Raw genomic sequence first — 16,105 nt, forward strand, 5'->3', positions numbered from 1 at the left:
GGAAGAAGACAAGCCACCTTTGGGATACAGAGGGCTATGAGCTTCAGTCCCAGTGCCACCGCCTTGAGCTGTGTCTCCTTGGACACTTGGTAGAAAGGTCTCCTTTTGCCCTCCAGAACTTTCTCCCTTCTGCTCTGGGCCCCACGAAGCTGATGTTCAGAGACGATGTCAGCCTTCTCTCCACTCATTGGCTGTGCCCAGGAGAGGCCCTGTGTCTAGAAAAAATTCTCTGCTTTCCTTTACTCTCACACCAGGACCCCACTTACGACATCACACTTACGACACTGTTGTGTGGGTTTCTCACCAGAAGCAATTCTGGCAGTAACTGAGTGGAGTTAGCACCAGGTCCCACAGGTTTTGTGGGATTGGACTCAGTCCCACAAGACTGCCTCCATCTGGGAAGCCAATCACAAGTAGTAGATCCACAGGTTACCCACACTTCTGTCCAAATTTGGCTACAAATTGGAGGTTCCCATGTCTCCCCCTTGGGTTTGATAATTGCCTAGAGCAGTTCATGAAACCCAAGAAAACAGTTTTCTTGGTATTACCAATTTATTACAGAGAATGTTTGAAAGGGTGCAAGTGAACAGCCAGTGAAGAGGTGCATAGGCCAAGGCCTGGAAGGGCCCTGAAAACAGGACCTTCTGTCCTCGTGGGGTTGAGGTATGCCATCTTTCCAGCACATACATGCTTTTGGTATTTTTATGGAGATTTTATCACACAGGCATGGTGGATCATTAACTCAATCTCCAGCTCCTCTCACCCTCCCCCCCGCCATGGATGGAGGGTGGAATGAGGTGGAAGTTCCATGCTTTTAATCATGGCTTGGTCTTTCTGGTAACTGGCCCCCATCCTGAAGCTATCCAGAAACCCACCGAGAGCTGCCCCTTTAGAACAAAAGACTATTACTCAAGAAATTCCAAGGGATTTGAGAGCTTTGTGTCAGGAACTGGGGTCAAAGACCAAAAATTAGTATAAAAGATTCTCCCAGTCTCTTAAGACTTAAGAAATTACAAGGGTAGGAGCTCTGTGCCAGGAAGCGAAGAGAGACCAATATATGTATATGCTATTGTTTTATACCCTGGTTGAGCCAGTAGTTGGGGGTGGGTGGGGGCAATATTGTCACCCTGCCTGTGCTCAGGTTGGCCTCGTCCCTCTTCTGAAAGCACAGCTTGTATGAGGTGCTCTTCACCATAGAACTACTCTGTAGATTCCATCACTCATTCCCTCCTCTTGCTTCTCAGGCTCAGAGAAAGTAAGAGACCCTACTGTTTCTGGCCCCAGTGTCCTTAGCCCTCCTTGCTGGTTTCTTTAAATGCCACTACCTCTGAAAGCAGGCCTCGCGCAGGCTCTCTCTCATCCATGGCCCAGGTTGAGCCTGTACACCTTTGCTTTCTTGCTGGGAGTCTGGTTCACACAGACAAGTTATCCCACTTCTCTCCATCTCATTTTTATCCTTTATGAGTAGAGGTAATGTCTATCCACAGAGCTGTGGGGACAGAAGTGCCCGGGATCTGCCTCGCAGTAGGGCTCCAGGAATGTTAGCTCCTTCCTAATCAGTCATGGTGCCTCAGCTGGACAGTGCACCCCATGAAGAGCAGGGATAAGGGGTCAGTATGAGGATAATCTTAACAGCGGACATTTATGGAGTAATTAACCATGTGTCAGGCAGGATCCTGAGCACCTATATGTTTTATATCACATAAGCTTGGCCGGAGCCATGCTCCCTGGGGAGGGAGGGTGCCAAAGGAGAGGTGAAGGAGGCCAAAGGCCAAAGGCAAAAACCTACAGCACCCAGTATTCCCAGGTGGTCTCCCATCCAAGTACTAACCAGGCCCAACCCTGCTTAGCTTCCAAGATCAGATGAGATAGGGCGCGTTCAGGGTGGTATGGCCGTAGATGCCATTACAAGCTTATGAGATAATAATTATTATCATCAACCCTTTTTATAGGTGTGGCACCTGAGGCACGAGAGGAAAGGAATATGCTCGAGGTCTCTCAGGGAGTGAGTGGTAGAGTTGGGATTTGAATCCGCGAAGTGGGACTGTAGAGCAGAAGCTTTCACCATAGGGCTGTACTTCAGAAGGTCCTCCTTGGCAGGAAGCAGGGCCAAGAGGGATTCAGGTTGGGGCCTCTGAGGCTGCAAACCTGTGAGTTAGTTTTTGGTGGGCAGTTGACAGGAGTGATGGTGTTCCAAGGCCACAGCTGACCATGGTACAGGCTATGGAACCTGTGCAAGACAGGCTCTTCTGGGCCACAAGGCCAGTTTTGCGCGCAGGTAACTTTCAGTGGCCTAGTGGGGTTTACACTCTTGCTTTGGACTTCACCCTTAGTGGCTGCTTTACTTTTTGGATTTTAAAGTTTGGACAAAACATCTTGCCAGACTCTGTAGGGTGGACTGTCTCTGGAACAATTGGAGTTTTGTCTGTTTTATGCCGGTCTCTTTGGAACCTCCTCTGTTGGACTGATAATTTTCTAGCTTACTTCAGCCTGTTTATTTTCCTATGGTATTAATGGTATTTTCCAATATGGTGAACCAAAAGCAGCTAAGTAAAGGGGGCAGACACGACAGAAGTCTGGGCTTCTAGCCCGTGGCTCTATCTCCACCCGTGGGTACAGTTCATTAAAAGTTTCTCCCCTACTAAACAGTAGTTCAGTAGGGGCAGGTCCGTATTATCACTGCTGTCCCCTCAACTTGCGCAATGCCTGACACATAATTGGTGCTCAATTAACGTTGTTACATGACTGGATGAATGACCAAACAAATCACACACGATAGTTGTCATAGTATGGAGTTAAATCCCTGGCACGTGGTAGATAATTCTTGTCTTCTGACCTTTCCTCAGGCATTCAACCACTGTTAAGTAGAGCTCCAGTGCAGCTACTCTTGCTAGGGATGATCGGAGTTTCCCCTGAGGTTTTTTCTGTTCAAGAAGCTACTGTATATCTGGTATCCAACATCGCTTAGCTGGGGTCATGCGTGAAGCTACCAGAAAGTGCCTAGATGGCTTTAGTTCTCAAAATGATATTTGCATCTTGAGTGGAAACAGGAGGGAACCTATATTTATTGAGCCCTGCTATGTGCTGGGTGTGATTCATAGTCACAGTGAGAAGGGGATCTCTCCTGCCAGTTCTGTGGATTGAGAAACCAAGGCTGGAGAGACCAAGGGACGGGGCCAAGGTCATGTAGGGAAGATCTGGTAAAGCTGGAAATGATCCCTGTTGAAGCTGAAATTCATGCTTCTTTTGGTGCGTAATCCTGGTGAGAGCTGAGAGGTGCTGTTGGCTTACTTAGGGCAAGTGCCTTCATGCCTTCTTTATTTTTGTGTTCTTTAGGGGCAGGATGCTGGTTCGTCTTGTCCTCCACCACCTTCAGAAATCAATGCCAGTGAAATCTACTTTGTGGAACTGGTTAAAGAAGATGGGACACTTGGATTCAGCGTGACTGTAAGAATTATTAGGCAAGCTCGGGAAGTACACGGTTGAAAAGATGTTCATCTGTAGCCTTGGTGGGCATTCCACTCATATAGCAACCTCTGATAATGTGGTCCTGGGTACAAGAAGCACATGAGAAGTGGTGAGCCAAGAAAGTCAGTGGGGCCTCCGTTGGGGTGGGGCTAGGAGTTCAAAGACAAGCTGGGAGATGCAGGGCAGATTTAGGATGATCAGGCACTCCAAGCAGCGAGGGTGGGATTGGGTGATGGGGTCCTGACTCTGTGGTCATGCTGTACAACCAGGAAGGGGCAGCAGAGTGGGGTTGCAGGGACATAAGCTGAAGGTGAGTGGGGGTGACCCATGGTCATCCAGAGTGGCATCACGGTGAAGCTTGGTGCTCCCGCTTCCAAGGACAGAACAGAGTCACCTTGGCCAGAGTGGGGTCCAGGGTGATCACTTTGCACTGGCTTCTAAGCTCTATCTGCGGACCCTGGAAGAGGGAAGGGGAAAAAAAAAAACTGCACAAAAATGATATACTCCCACTGCTGGATACGTGTGTGAAGAAATCAGAAGAAAAGATAAACTTAGATCTTCATCTCATGACCTGTAGGGATGTTCGCGATCTATTGTTAAGTTAGAAAAACAAACGTAAGTTATAGAACACTGTGTAGTTAATTCTAAGTTTGTACCTACAAATCAAAACTCAAGCACACAGGATGTGTCAGGCCCGCCTTTGGGCCTGTGGCTGCATCCATGTATGCTGTTTGCTACTTATGGAGAGATGATGTGGTGCGTTGATGTGACTTCAATGTCTGAACACCTGCCATGGGTCAGTGCTGGGCTGGGTGTGGGGCACAGCTCCCTCATGTCCTTTTGGGCATCTAACCTTGCCGCACAGCGAATAATGTAGTCTGGACGAACAAGTGAGTATATAAGACGTTGTCACATGGAAATGAGGTATTGGGATAGAGTGTCAGGCAGATGGGGGAATCTCTTAGGGAGGTTGGGGAGGCTCTTTCAGGAGGGGGCAGACAGGTGGTGAATTTTTCATTGTGTTTTCCAGGGTGGCATTAACACAAGCGTGCCTTATGGGGGTATCTACGTGAAATCCATAGTTCCTGGAGGGCCAGCTGCCAAGGAAGGGCAGATCCTGCGGGGTAAGGGACGGAGTATGTTGGGAACTGCATTGAGTTGTGTGATGAGCCCTGGCCTGGGGGGTACAGCCTCCAGGCCTTGCCTCACTCCCTCCCTAGACTTTGTGCAAATGATGGCCTCTCCAGGTCCTGGTTTCCTCACCTGGGAAAGGGGTTGATTTAACCTGTTCCACCTGCATGATAAGTTAACAAGGGGATCAAATGTTTGTAGTGGCACATTGGGAAGCAAAAGGTGATTTTAAAATATGAGATTTTAAATAAGCCCATTGCTGCTGGCCTTCATGGGAGAAAGTAGTGCTTCCCATGGAGGACAGAGCATGCATTGGTGACCCCACTTTTTTGTATCCAGGGAGGACACTGGCAAGCCTCCTCTCTGGCCTTCCTTACAGTCACTACACTGAAGCAAGGGGGTGACTTTTATTGCTCTCCAAAATGGCCAGTTGAGCTAGAAAGGGCACCTCGGATCTTAGTTATTTCTAATTTCTCTAGAATTCCTCTGTCTCTGGCATCAACCAGGTCTTTCTGTCCTGTTTTGAGATAAAAAACATCCTCGGGATATAAATACAATCCCTAAGTGACTTGAAAATACTTTCAAAAATGGTTTCGGAGGAAAACAGGAGGAAGGATATGGCTCTACAGAGTTGGCTCAACCTCTCTGTGAGCCAATAATAGAAAGATTTCTGTATCATTGATCTATAAAGATGTCCAGAGAGGTGGCTAGCAGCCAGGACCTATCTGGGCTCCTCACAGCTCAGCTTCCTGTCCCTCCTTGAGGCTGCATGGAAGGGTGCTGGGCAAGGGCCTCCCAGAGGAGTGCTTCCTGCAGCCTCGGGAGCTCAGAGACGTGACATCTGTCCCCCTCCCAGGTGACCGGCTCCTGCAGGTGGATGGAGTGAGTCTGTGTGGCCTCACCCACAAGCAGGCTGTGCAGTGCCTCAAGGGTTCTGGGCAGGTGAGTGCACCATTACTGGGAGCTGTTCTTCCTTCCAGAGCTTTCCTGGACAACATCAGAAGCTGCAGTTGCTTCTGGGTGGGAGGTGGACAGGCAGGAAACCAAACAAGACTTTCTTCTTTGTCTTTTTGTTCTCTTTCACTTCTTCACTTTTCTATGGTGATGTGAAAGCCAGGAGGAAGCAGAAAGATTTCCCAAGCGGAATACCTCACCCCTGCAAAGACCCTTGAAAAACTTGCTTTCCCTTGCTGAGATTCTAGAATCAGAGAGCTTAACAGAGCTGATGTGCTGGAGTGACTTCTTGCGCCTCGCTCTGGCTGCCCTCTCACACTCTCCGCTCCAGCCTGAGCTGACCAGTTCTTCCATCGGCTCTCAGGACCTGTCACCAGCTGGCCTTTGCACTTGTAGGCACCCTCTTCCCAGTTCATGCTATTCCCATCACCCTGGGTAAATTCAGGCCACATTGTCCTGGGATTCTTTTCCCAGTGAAGTAGAAATTCAAGACACCCTGAGCCGAAGGCATGAAGCCGTTATTCTATGCAGCGCCCAAACAGCATGTGGATGTTACCATGCTGTGTTCAGTTCTCGTCCTGAAGGTGGGAGCCTTTACATGTCTCAGTGTGTAAGCCACAGAGCTGGCGTTGCCCTCTAAGTAACTGGGGAGTTGGCAGAGAGAGGAAGGACTCTTGTGGGCCCTTCTGGCAAACTGAGGGAGCAGAAGGGCCCCTGCTTGCTTCTTTTCCCAAAGCAGTCTTCTGGTTTGTAGTGCAATTAACTTATGCTGGTGACCTTGGTTGACCTAACTTGAGAACAGAGTCATAATTTATTAGTACTCTCTGTTAGACTTTTTCTAATGAACGTGATTAGAAAAGGTACTTGCTTGCTGCTGGCATCTTGCTGGCAGCGATAACAGGTAAGAATTGTCACTCTGGGATCACGGGCTTGGTGCTGAATGACAATAGCAGCAGAAGGAATGTTAGCAGGGCCAAGGCCCCTGAATGGAAACTTGACATTTCTAAAAAGCTTCCAGGTGATGTCCAGCCACTGGTTCCTGAAATATGCTTTGTGTAATAAGAGTAAAGGGTGTGTCGGGAGGAAGGATGGGAAATCAAACCAGAAAGAAAAGGGAGGCCAGATTGGCAGAGGTTGAGGATACCCTGCTAGGGGTTTGGACTCTAGGTGATGGGAATCATTGGAAACTTTTGTTTTTTAAATATGAAATTTATTGTCAAATTGGTTTCCATACAACACCCAGTGCTCATCCCAACAGGTGCCCTCCTCAATACCCATCACCCACCCTCCCCTCCCTCCCACCCCCCATCAACCCTCAATTTATTCTCAGTTTTTAAGAGTCTCTTATGGTTTGGCTCCGTTCCTCTCTAACCTTTTTTTTTTTTTTTCCTTCCCTTCCCCCATAGTCTTCTGTTAAGTTTCTCAGGATCCACAGAGGAGTGAAAACATATGATATCCGTCTTTCTCTGTATAACTTATTTCACTTCGCATAACACTCTCCAGTTCCATCCACGTTGCTACAAAAGGCCATATTTCATTCTTTCTCATTGCCACGTAGTATTCCATTGTGTATATAAACCACAATTTCTTTATCCATTCATCAGTTGATAGACATTTAGGCTCTTTCCACAATTTGGCTATTGCTGAGAGTGCTGCTATAAACATTGGGATACAAGTGCCCTTATGCATCAGCACTCCTGTATCTCTTGGGTAAATTCCTAGCAGTGTTATTGCTGGGTCATAGGGTAGATCTATTTTTAATTTTTTGAGGAACCTCCACACTGTTTTCCAGAGCAGCTGCACCAGTTTTCATTCCCACCAACAATGCAAAAGAGATCCTCTTTTTCCGCATCCTTGCCAACATCTGTTGTTGCCTGAGTTGTTAATGTTAGCCATTCTGACAGATGTAAGGTGGTATCTCATTGTGGTTTTGATTTGTATTTCCCTGGTGAGGTGTGATGTTGAGCATCTTTTCATGTGCCTGTTGGCCATCTGGATGTCTTCTTTAGAGAAGTGTCTATTCATGTTTTCTGCCCATTTCTTCACTGGATTATTTGTTTTTTGGGTGTGGAGTTTGGTGAGTTCTTTATAGATTTTGGATACTAGCCCTTTATCCGATATGTCATTTTCAAATATCTTTTGATCAAGAGTGTTGCACACTGCTGGTGGGAATGCAAACTGGTGCAGCCACTCTGGAAAACAGCATGGAGTTTCCTCAAAAAACTAAAAATAGAACTACCCTACCACCCAGCAATTGGACTACTAGGTATTTATCCAAGGGATACAGGTGTGCTGTTTCGAAGGGGCACATGCACCCCAATGTTTATAGCAGTGCTGTCCGCAATAGCCAAAGTATGGAAAGAGTCCAAATGTCCATCGATGGATGATGGATAAAGAAGATGTGGTATATCTACACAATGGAGTATTATGGGGCAATCAAAAAGCATGAAATCTTGCCATTTGCAACCAAGTGGTTGGAACTGGAGGGTCTTATGCTAAGCAAAATTAGTCAGTCAGAGAAAGATAAATATCATATGACTTTACTCATATGAGGAATTTAATATATAAAACAGCTGAACATAAGGGAAGGGAAGCAAAAATAATATAAAAACAGGGAGGGGGACAAAACATAAGAGACTCTTAAATATAGAGAACAAACTGAGGGTTGCTGGAGGGGTTGTGGGAGGGGGGTTAGGCTAAATGGGGAAGGGGCATTAAGGAATCTACTCCTGAAATCATTGTTGCACTATATGCTAACTTGGGTGTAAGTTAAAAAAAAAAGTGTTACATGTTCAGTTTGTGTCTTAGATCAATCCACGGGTAGCCAAGGGCAGAATGGACTGAGGAAGAGAAGATAGGGTCCAGGAAGCCAAGTTAGCTGGAGCTTTGCCACAGTCCAGCTGGGCATTGGCAATAGGGGAGGAAATGGCGGAGGGAGAGCCCTGGGGGGAGATGTTTCTGATGGTGAACAGGCAAGTCTTAGAAAGCAGATGGACATTTGGAGGGCAGAAGGGGGCAAGCTGGATCACTGCAAGTGTGGCCTCTAGGAATTAATTGAGGGATGGTTCCATGTTCTGAGAAAGCAGGTGCGGGGGGAGGAATGTTTTAGGCAGTATGGGGAGAGGGTAGTGAGGATGTGAGAGAGGAAGAAGATGAATGTGGCCTTGAATGCACAGAAATGGAGGTACATGTGTTACCTCCAGGAACATTTGTCTAACAGGCACTTGAAAATATGGCTCTGGATCCTAACAAGGAGGCTAGATTGAAGATTTTCATTTGAGATTCAAACGAAGCGGCTGGTGGAAGTATCAGAAAATTAAGAAGCAATTGCAGGGCGAAGGGAGAGCCTCCTGGTGGCTATATGAAGTGTAAACTGAGCTTGTCCACCCATCTTCTAGGTTGCAAGACTGGTCTTAGAGAGAAGAGGCCCCAGGACCACACAGCAGTGTCCTTCTGTTAATGGCAGGATGGCAGACGGATGCACGGCTGTTTCCTTGGCAACAGCCTTGCCCGGCAGGCCTGTGAGCTGTGTCTCAGCGACAGATGGTGAGAGAAGAGAGAATTGAGTGTTACTATTGTTATGTCATCCTGTGCTGCCTTTGAATTCTCAACTCAAAAGAGAGAGCAGGAAGGCTTCCTCTGGGTTCTCAAAGGACAGTGAGCACAATGTGGCTGGCTTTCGGATGCAGTGGAAGCCAATCTGATGGAATATGTTTCTGGGAAAAAAAAATATATTGTCCCCAAACAATTGCTAGGCATAATTCTCCCCAAGTTTTCTGAGGTTTCTTGATCAGCTGCCCGAATGCTTGTGTGTAAATATGTAGGAATGAAATTGGAATGAAAGGGTCATGCATTTCCTGACCAGGTCTCCACATTCCAGCCAAGATATTTGTAACAAAAGATCTGGGGAATGATGAGGCAGGCTGGGAGAGGAAGGTGCTCAGAAATCTAACCTTGCTATTAGCATCATTTCAAACCGTAAACCTCCATAGGTTTGCAGGGACATCATTTGCATATCTTCTGAGAGGTGGCCTCTTTGCACTTCCCTGGTGACTTTGTTTCCTGCTAGGAAAACATGTATTTCTTTCGTATTTCATGATTTGGAGCTTAGCCATTTTTCAATCCCTTTATAGAGATTTTCCTGAAGGTGTAAGTCAGGTTGAATATAAGGTAGCCATAGTGAGTGATGGGGTTGGGTGGAGGGGGACACGTGTGCATAAGATGAGTCTGTTTCCTTTTTCATTGCTCCTCTGCTCACTCAAATGAGGCCCTTTGACAAACTGACTATCAGATGAGGGGAGGGGCCTAATGGCAGTGATGGTGAAGTTGGTCGCACAATACACCTGAACCTAAAAGCGTTAGATGCTTTCATTCTTGCCCCAAATTAAGGTTTACCAGCCAGTGCTCTGTCCTATTGATCGATTGCCAACTGAGTTGAAGGCAGACCAGGAGAGACCCAGAGACCTCTTTTGCTGTTAGACTATGGAGGTTCCTGAGGCTGTGTCCCTCTTTGGTGCCCAGAGGTAGCTGTTTTGTCTTATGGTCCATCCACATGGCTGAACAAAACAGCAGCTAAAAAATTGCCACAGAGTTTACCATAATTTTCTCCATGGTCTAGTGATCAAAATTTTGTTTCAAGTGTGCTAAAAGTGATTGAGGTTCTAAAGGAGTAGTAGGAATATATATGATATACGTTTTACTAAACAATATGGGCATATTATGTCTGTCTATAAACTATATCTTTACGTATAAACTTTGCTGATTATCTAGAATTGCTTTGTCCAATATAGTAGCTACTTGCCACATGTGGCTATTGAGTACTTGAAATATAGCCAATCCAAATTGATAAAATACATATTCAGTTTTTGAAGACTTAGTTCATAAGAAGGATGCAAAATCTCTCACTAATATTTTTTCATATTGATTACATGTTGAAATGGTAATATTGTAGATATATTGGGTTAAGTATACTATATGATTAAGTTTATTTTTACCTATTTCTTCTTACTTTTTTTAAGCTTATTTATTTTGAGAAAGAGAGGGAGAGCGAGTGTAAGTGGGAGAGGGGCAAAGAGAGAGGTGGAGGAGGGACAGCGAGAGAAAGGGAGACAGAGAATCCTAAGCAGGCTCTGCATTGTTAGTGCGGGGCTCAAACTCACGAACCGTAAGATCATGACCTGACCTGACATCAAGAGTCGGACACTTAAGGGCCTGAGCCACCCAGGTGCCCCATCTTACTTTTTAAAATGTAGCTGTTCGAGAACTGAAATTACATACATAGTTCGTCATTTGCATTTGCACCTCACCTTGTTTCCATTGGACAGCACTGATCTAATGGATCTAAGTGTAATGGACTCTGTCATAAAAATTAGCAAAATGAAATCTTTTTGTGTAAAGCAGAAATAATTCTTGCCTGCTTGACAGTTTGCATTTTAAGGCTGGTCAGTTTCGTTCATAATCTGCTGTCAGATTTATCTTGTTCGCATCCCACAATACAGGTCCTAAGTTTGAAGTCACTCTGAAAAAGAATGCCAGTGGCTTGGGATTCAGCTTCATGCAGATGGGGAGAGAGAGCTGCAGCCATCTCAAGAATGATTTGGTGAGAATTAAGAGGCTTTTCCCAGGGCAGCCGGCTGAGGAGAACGGGGCCATTGCAGTTGGTGACATTATCCTGGCGGTGAATGGAAGGCCCACAGAAGGCCTCGTCTTCCAGGTAGGAGACCATCTGGCCCTGTGTGCAACACTGACACCACCCATGTTTCTTTCAGGCCCACCTAACATAAGGAATACCCTGGGCTCTCGAAAGTCACACCAGGGGCCTGGATCAGATAAAGAGAGCAATTGGTGGAACATTCTCACATTTAATTTTCTGTCTCAGTTCTTAAATATCTGACCTTGAGTAAGCCTTGCTTTTAATTAGGTTTATAATGGAAGAGAAGATAAAACCCTGGCTCTGTGCTGGCTAAAGAACACCTAAAATTCCAGAAGGGGGATATATGGGCTGAAGAGATTACAGTAGGTCCTTTTCTGCCCTTCCTCACATTTCTCTTTTAAATTTACAGTTTTTGATGTGTCGTGTTGCATTGGTTGTCCTGTATGTGATCAAAAATGTAATTAAAAGAAGAGAGAGAGTGAAAAGTGGACACTTCTCTTAATCTCAATGAAATATTATGCATATGCACAAAATCTCAGTGAAGTATTATGCATATCAGTCAGGGTCCTGGCCGGAAACTGAGTCACTTGAGGAGAGTTTAATAAAGGTGTGAGCTGGTTGTTAAGAAGCTCAAGGGAGAGTATAGAGCCCTGGGGCTGGGAACAATGGGTGCAGTTTCCCTGTCCACCCCTCTCAAGTCCAAAGGCATATGGGAAGGAGCAATTATACAACCCGGGAAACTGAGAGAGCTGGTGAAGTGGACGTGGTGACATGAGCTGTGATATTAGGTGGCAGACCCAGCCATTCTGCACAACCCCATGGGGAGGAAGACAGAAAAACAGACATCCACCTCCCTTCTCTTCTGCCGCTGATCCTGCCCATGCTCCCATTGGCTGAGCCCAACAGGAAGTACCTCCCTCTCCTCCTGTCTCTGATCCCCGCCCATGCTCCCATTGGCTGAGCCCAACAAGAATCGTGGCTGCAGTCTGCACAGGCCCACCTCCAGAGCACAGAGCAAGGTGGATTAGTCACTCTGGACCGGGTGGTGAGAGGTGGGGAATCCTCGGGACAACGTATGTTTGGGTGGTGATACCTTCATCTATCTAGTGTGGGAGCCAACTGTTTTGAGAGAACCAGTGCTGGGTCAGCAGCTCTCTGGGGAACTAAAGACACAGAGACGGGCCATACACGTGGTCTCAGAGCTCGCAGTGAGGTGGACAAACAAGAAAACAGACCCGACTGTGGAAAAAAGTGTCATGAGAGACAAAGCTGCTTGCCCCGGGGAACCAGGGAGGGAAGAAACACATTCTGTGGAAGTCCATTGTCGCCAAGGCGGGGGGGGGGGGCGGGTATTATGTGGCGTCCAGATTAGCCATTCTCCGGTGGGGATGATACTACCTTTCAGGGGACATTTGGCAAAAAATCCACGTATGTTTGTGGTTGTCACAACTGGGGGGTGCCCACTGGCATCTAGTGGGCAGGGACCAGAGATGCTGCTCAACATCCTACCATAACAGGACAGCCCCACAGCAGAGTTATCCAGACTAAGATGTCAGTAATGCCCAGAGGCTGAGAAATCCTGGCCTAGATAAGAAACAGGAGCTGTCAAGGCACCCTGGGCTCTGAGAGAGTGGGTTGGAGGGAGAGGCTCAGCACGGTGGGAGCTTAGGATATGGGAGCAGAGGGGACAGGTGGGAGAGAGAGTGGGGGCGAGAGGCAGGTGAGAACGGGTCCTGCGTGCTGGGCTGCAGAGCTCGTTGAGTGTGAGGTGAGCCAGAGGGGGAGCTCAGCAGGAGAAGGAGCTGGTTATATCTGTGCTTGGAAAGAGCTCTCTTGAACAATGTGGAGGAAGGGAGGTGGGTGACACTGGAGGAGGCAGGGAGCAGAGAAGAAGGCACTGCAATTTCACAGGTGAGAGGTTCTGAACGCCGAGCTGAGCAGTGGAGCGAAGCTCGGGGCCAAGGGGCAAGCTTTAGAGATTGGGGTGGCGGAGCGTACATGACTGATGGCCCCTGAGATGAGGGGGTGCTGAGAGGAAAGGGAGGTTGAAGTGATGAATAGCTATTTGCTTGAGTCATTCTCTCAGTGAAGAAAAGGCATCAGTATTGGCAGGTGCTGCCATGAAAAGACCCTGGGCAGACCCTGGCCGCTTCTAGCCCAGCACGTCTGCATTGCCTGCATGGGAACTTCAGGCCCGTGGCTTTGGCTTCTCTCCCTTCAGGAAGTCAGGCCCAGAGCAGTGTTCTCCAGAATTCTCTGGAGGCGAGAAACAGATCAAGGGGATGGTGCCAGAGAGATAGTGGGGAGCCCAAAGGAGGAGCTGTCACAGCCATACCACTCCCACATCTAACCACAGATTTTGGTTTCTCGTAGGAGGTGCTCCATTTACTGCGAGGGGCATCACAGGAAGTCACGCTCCTACTTTGCCGACCCCCTCCAGGTGCACTGCCTGAGATAGACCAGGGGTGGCAGGTAAGATGGGATGGTACCCGCTGGTGCCTTCAAGCACCCCTTTTCTTGTCTGGTGGGTCCTGAGAAACCCCACTTTGTTTTAGGTAGGGTTCAATGCCATTTTCTTCCACTGGGGCAGGAAAATAGCTGGCCTCCAAACGTCAGTCTGTGAGAAGTTCATGAGGTTCTATCTCTCTCTTCTCCTTGCCCTCCCTACTCTGCCTCTTCAATGTTTGGGTCTTCCTGTAGAGAAGTAACATGTTTAGATCTTGTCTGTGAATATTCTGGAGCCAGGGCCTCTGGCAGCCCAAGCCTCAGAGAGGGGAAACGAGGATCAAGGGGAATACATACAAAACCAGACTGAGGGAAGGTAAGAATTTCCATTGTGAGGAATGAAATGGAGAACAGGATGTATGTCCACCCTCCTAAAGCGTGAATTAGACATGTATGGTCTAGTGCAAAGAAGAGGTATCGAAATCAGGAAAATTCAGAATTTTTGCTTTGATACCTATATTAGGTTCTCCAGAGAAATAGAATCTACAGGGTGTGTATGTGTGTGGGTATATGGGTAGTTGGAGGTGGCGGGCAGTTAGGGCATGGGCTCACGTGGTTGTGGGGGCTGCAGTCTAAATTCTGAAGAATAGGCTGGTAACCTAGGGAGGAGTTGATGTTGCAGTGTGCATCCCAAGGCAAACTGGAGGCAGAATTCCTTCTTTCTTGGGGATCTCAGTTGTTTTTTCCTAAGGCCCTCAACTGATTGAATTAGGCTGACCCACATCATGGAGGGTAATCTGCTTTACTCAAAATCTGCTGATTTAAATGCAAATCTCATCTAAAAAATGCCTTCCCAGAAACATCCAGACTCCTGTTTGACCACGTGCCTTGGTTCTGTGGCCTAGCCAAGTTGACAGATAAAATTGATCGCAATGCCACTTGTGGGGTCCCCGGGACACAGACTCTGCAGCAGAGATTTGAGTGCAGGAGGTTTATGGAGCCAGCTCTTGGGGACACCCCTGTGAGGGTGAGGGAGGCAGGGTTGGACAGTCAGGGAAGTTACTGTGTGCAGCTGCAACGGGGGCCTGTGTTCATGCCATAGGGAGCTTTGGAGCTGGGATGGCCCCTCTGAGCCATCTTGAATTAGGGCAAGAGAGCCTGTGCCTTTGCATTTTGTATCAACCAGCGCTGGAGTGGGGCTGCCCCAGAGGGGACCTGACTTTGGCTGAGACAGCTCCCTTGAGTTGAGCATGATTCCTGCGGAAAGGCTAGCTGTGAGCTGTCAGTACCCAGCATTCCCAGCAGCTGGGAGATGAGGGATTCGTCCTGGGGAGGGATCTGTGTGGGTACCCTGCAATCACCTGCACCTGTTCTGCCACTCACTGGCTGCATGGACCTTGGGACAATTGCCTGACTTCTCTAGGTCTCATGAGTCTTCAGTTATAAGATGTGGGTAAAATCGGTCCCTTATCACTGGGGTGACAGTCACTAGAGATATCACAGGGGATTTTGTGACCCAGTTCCTTTTGATTCTTGGACTCCAAGAGGTCATTTGATATACACTTTGGTGTGTAAAATTGCCAGGGAAAGGAAATCAGAAAGCTGCCAGTTTGGAAAAGAAGGTAGGTACAGCAGTTGTGTTGAGAAACTGACCAGGGTGCGAAGGTCAAGCTTCACATGCACAAAGATCAGGCCACAGGGCTTGTGTCTTGTGTTTTTGCTGAGGTATCTGGGAAATGCCAGGAAAAAATGGTCCTTCTGTTCTGGAGAATAGATCCACCTAGGAGGACCCAGAAAAGTCCCATGCGAGGGCTTGGAGTGGGGTATGGTAGGCATGCTTTCTCTCTCCTCAGACTGGAAGGCCAAGTGGAAGAGGAATTTTCATTCATTCATGTGGCTTCAGAGGTCAGATAGAAGACCAATGAAGGGAGCATTTAGTTCATAACTAGAATAAAGTAATCATGGAAAGGAGGCAGTCATACAAAATCTAGAGTAAAGTCAATCCAAGCAGAAGTGATAGCAGGTGTGAAGGAATGAACCTGGATATTTGAGGGTCAAAAAGTAACAGGTGTGCCTGGACTGCAGTTAATGGAGGGGAACGTGGAAGGGGAGAAGCTATAGCGGGAGTCAGGGGCCACATCGTGTAGGGACTTATAGGTCTTGGCCATGTGCGGATTGCATCTTGGCTGCGATGGGAGGCCACGGGGCTGGAAGTGGTTTGAGGGTGAAGGGTTAGGCAGGAGCATACCCTCGTCTGGTCTATACTTTAGAAAGACCACTGAGCTGGAGATGGACTGGAGCACAGAAGCCCTCAGTCATTCAAGTAAGATACTGCATGCAGCTTGGAATCAGGTTGGAGGCAAATAGTTGATAATAAGTAGTCAGATGTAGGATACATCTGGGGGGTAGAGCCCAAAGGATTACTTTTGGCTTAGATGTGGTCAGATGGAAAGA

At 47.5% G+C, this 16,105-nt stretch overlaps 1 protein-coding gene and 1 non-coding gene across 7 annotated transcripts in view; one reads left to right on the forward strand and one right to left on the reverse strand.

Moving 5' to 3' along the window:
- Window positions 1–16,105, forward strand: part of FRMPD2 (FERM and PDZ domain containing 2) — a 101,082-nt gene that overhangs the window by 72,912 nt on the left and 12,065 nt on the right. For all 6 annotated transcript variants that reach the window (XM_078434501.2, XM_078434502.2, XM_078434503.2 and 3 more), the window contains 6 exons: window positions 3,337–3,447; window positions 4,499–4,592; window positions 5,456–5,541; window positions 8,952–9,099; window positions 11,052–11,266; window positions 13,580–13,678. In XM_078434501.2, coding sequence (XP_078290627.2) covers window positions 3,337–3,447; window positions 4,499–4,592; window positions 5,456–5,541; window positions 8,952–9,099; window positions 11,052–11,266; window positions 13,580–13,678 — 753 coding nt within the window. The remainder of the gene's footprint in view (window positions 1–3,336; window positions 3,448–4,498; window positions 4,593–5,455; window positions 5,542–8,951; window positions 9,100–11,051; window positions 11,267–13,579; window positions 13,679–16,105) is intronic.
- Window positions 1,783–1,901, reverse strand: LOC132685652 (5S ribosomal RNA). The gene has a single exon (XR_009613241.3). It is a non-coding gene; the product is annotated as a 5S ribosomal RNA (ribosomal RNA).

Source organism: Panthera onca, chromosome D2 (genome assembly GCF_046562875.1).
Source record: "Panthera onca isolate mPanOnc1 chromosome D2, mPanOnc1 haplotype 2, whole genome shotgun sequence".
Lineage (NCBI taxonomy): Eukaryota > Metazoa > Chordata > Mammalia > Carnivora > Felidae > Panthera > Panthera onca.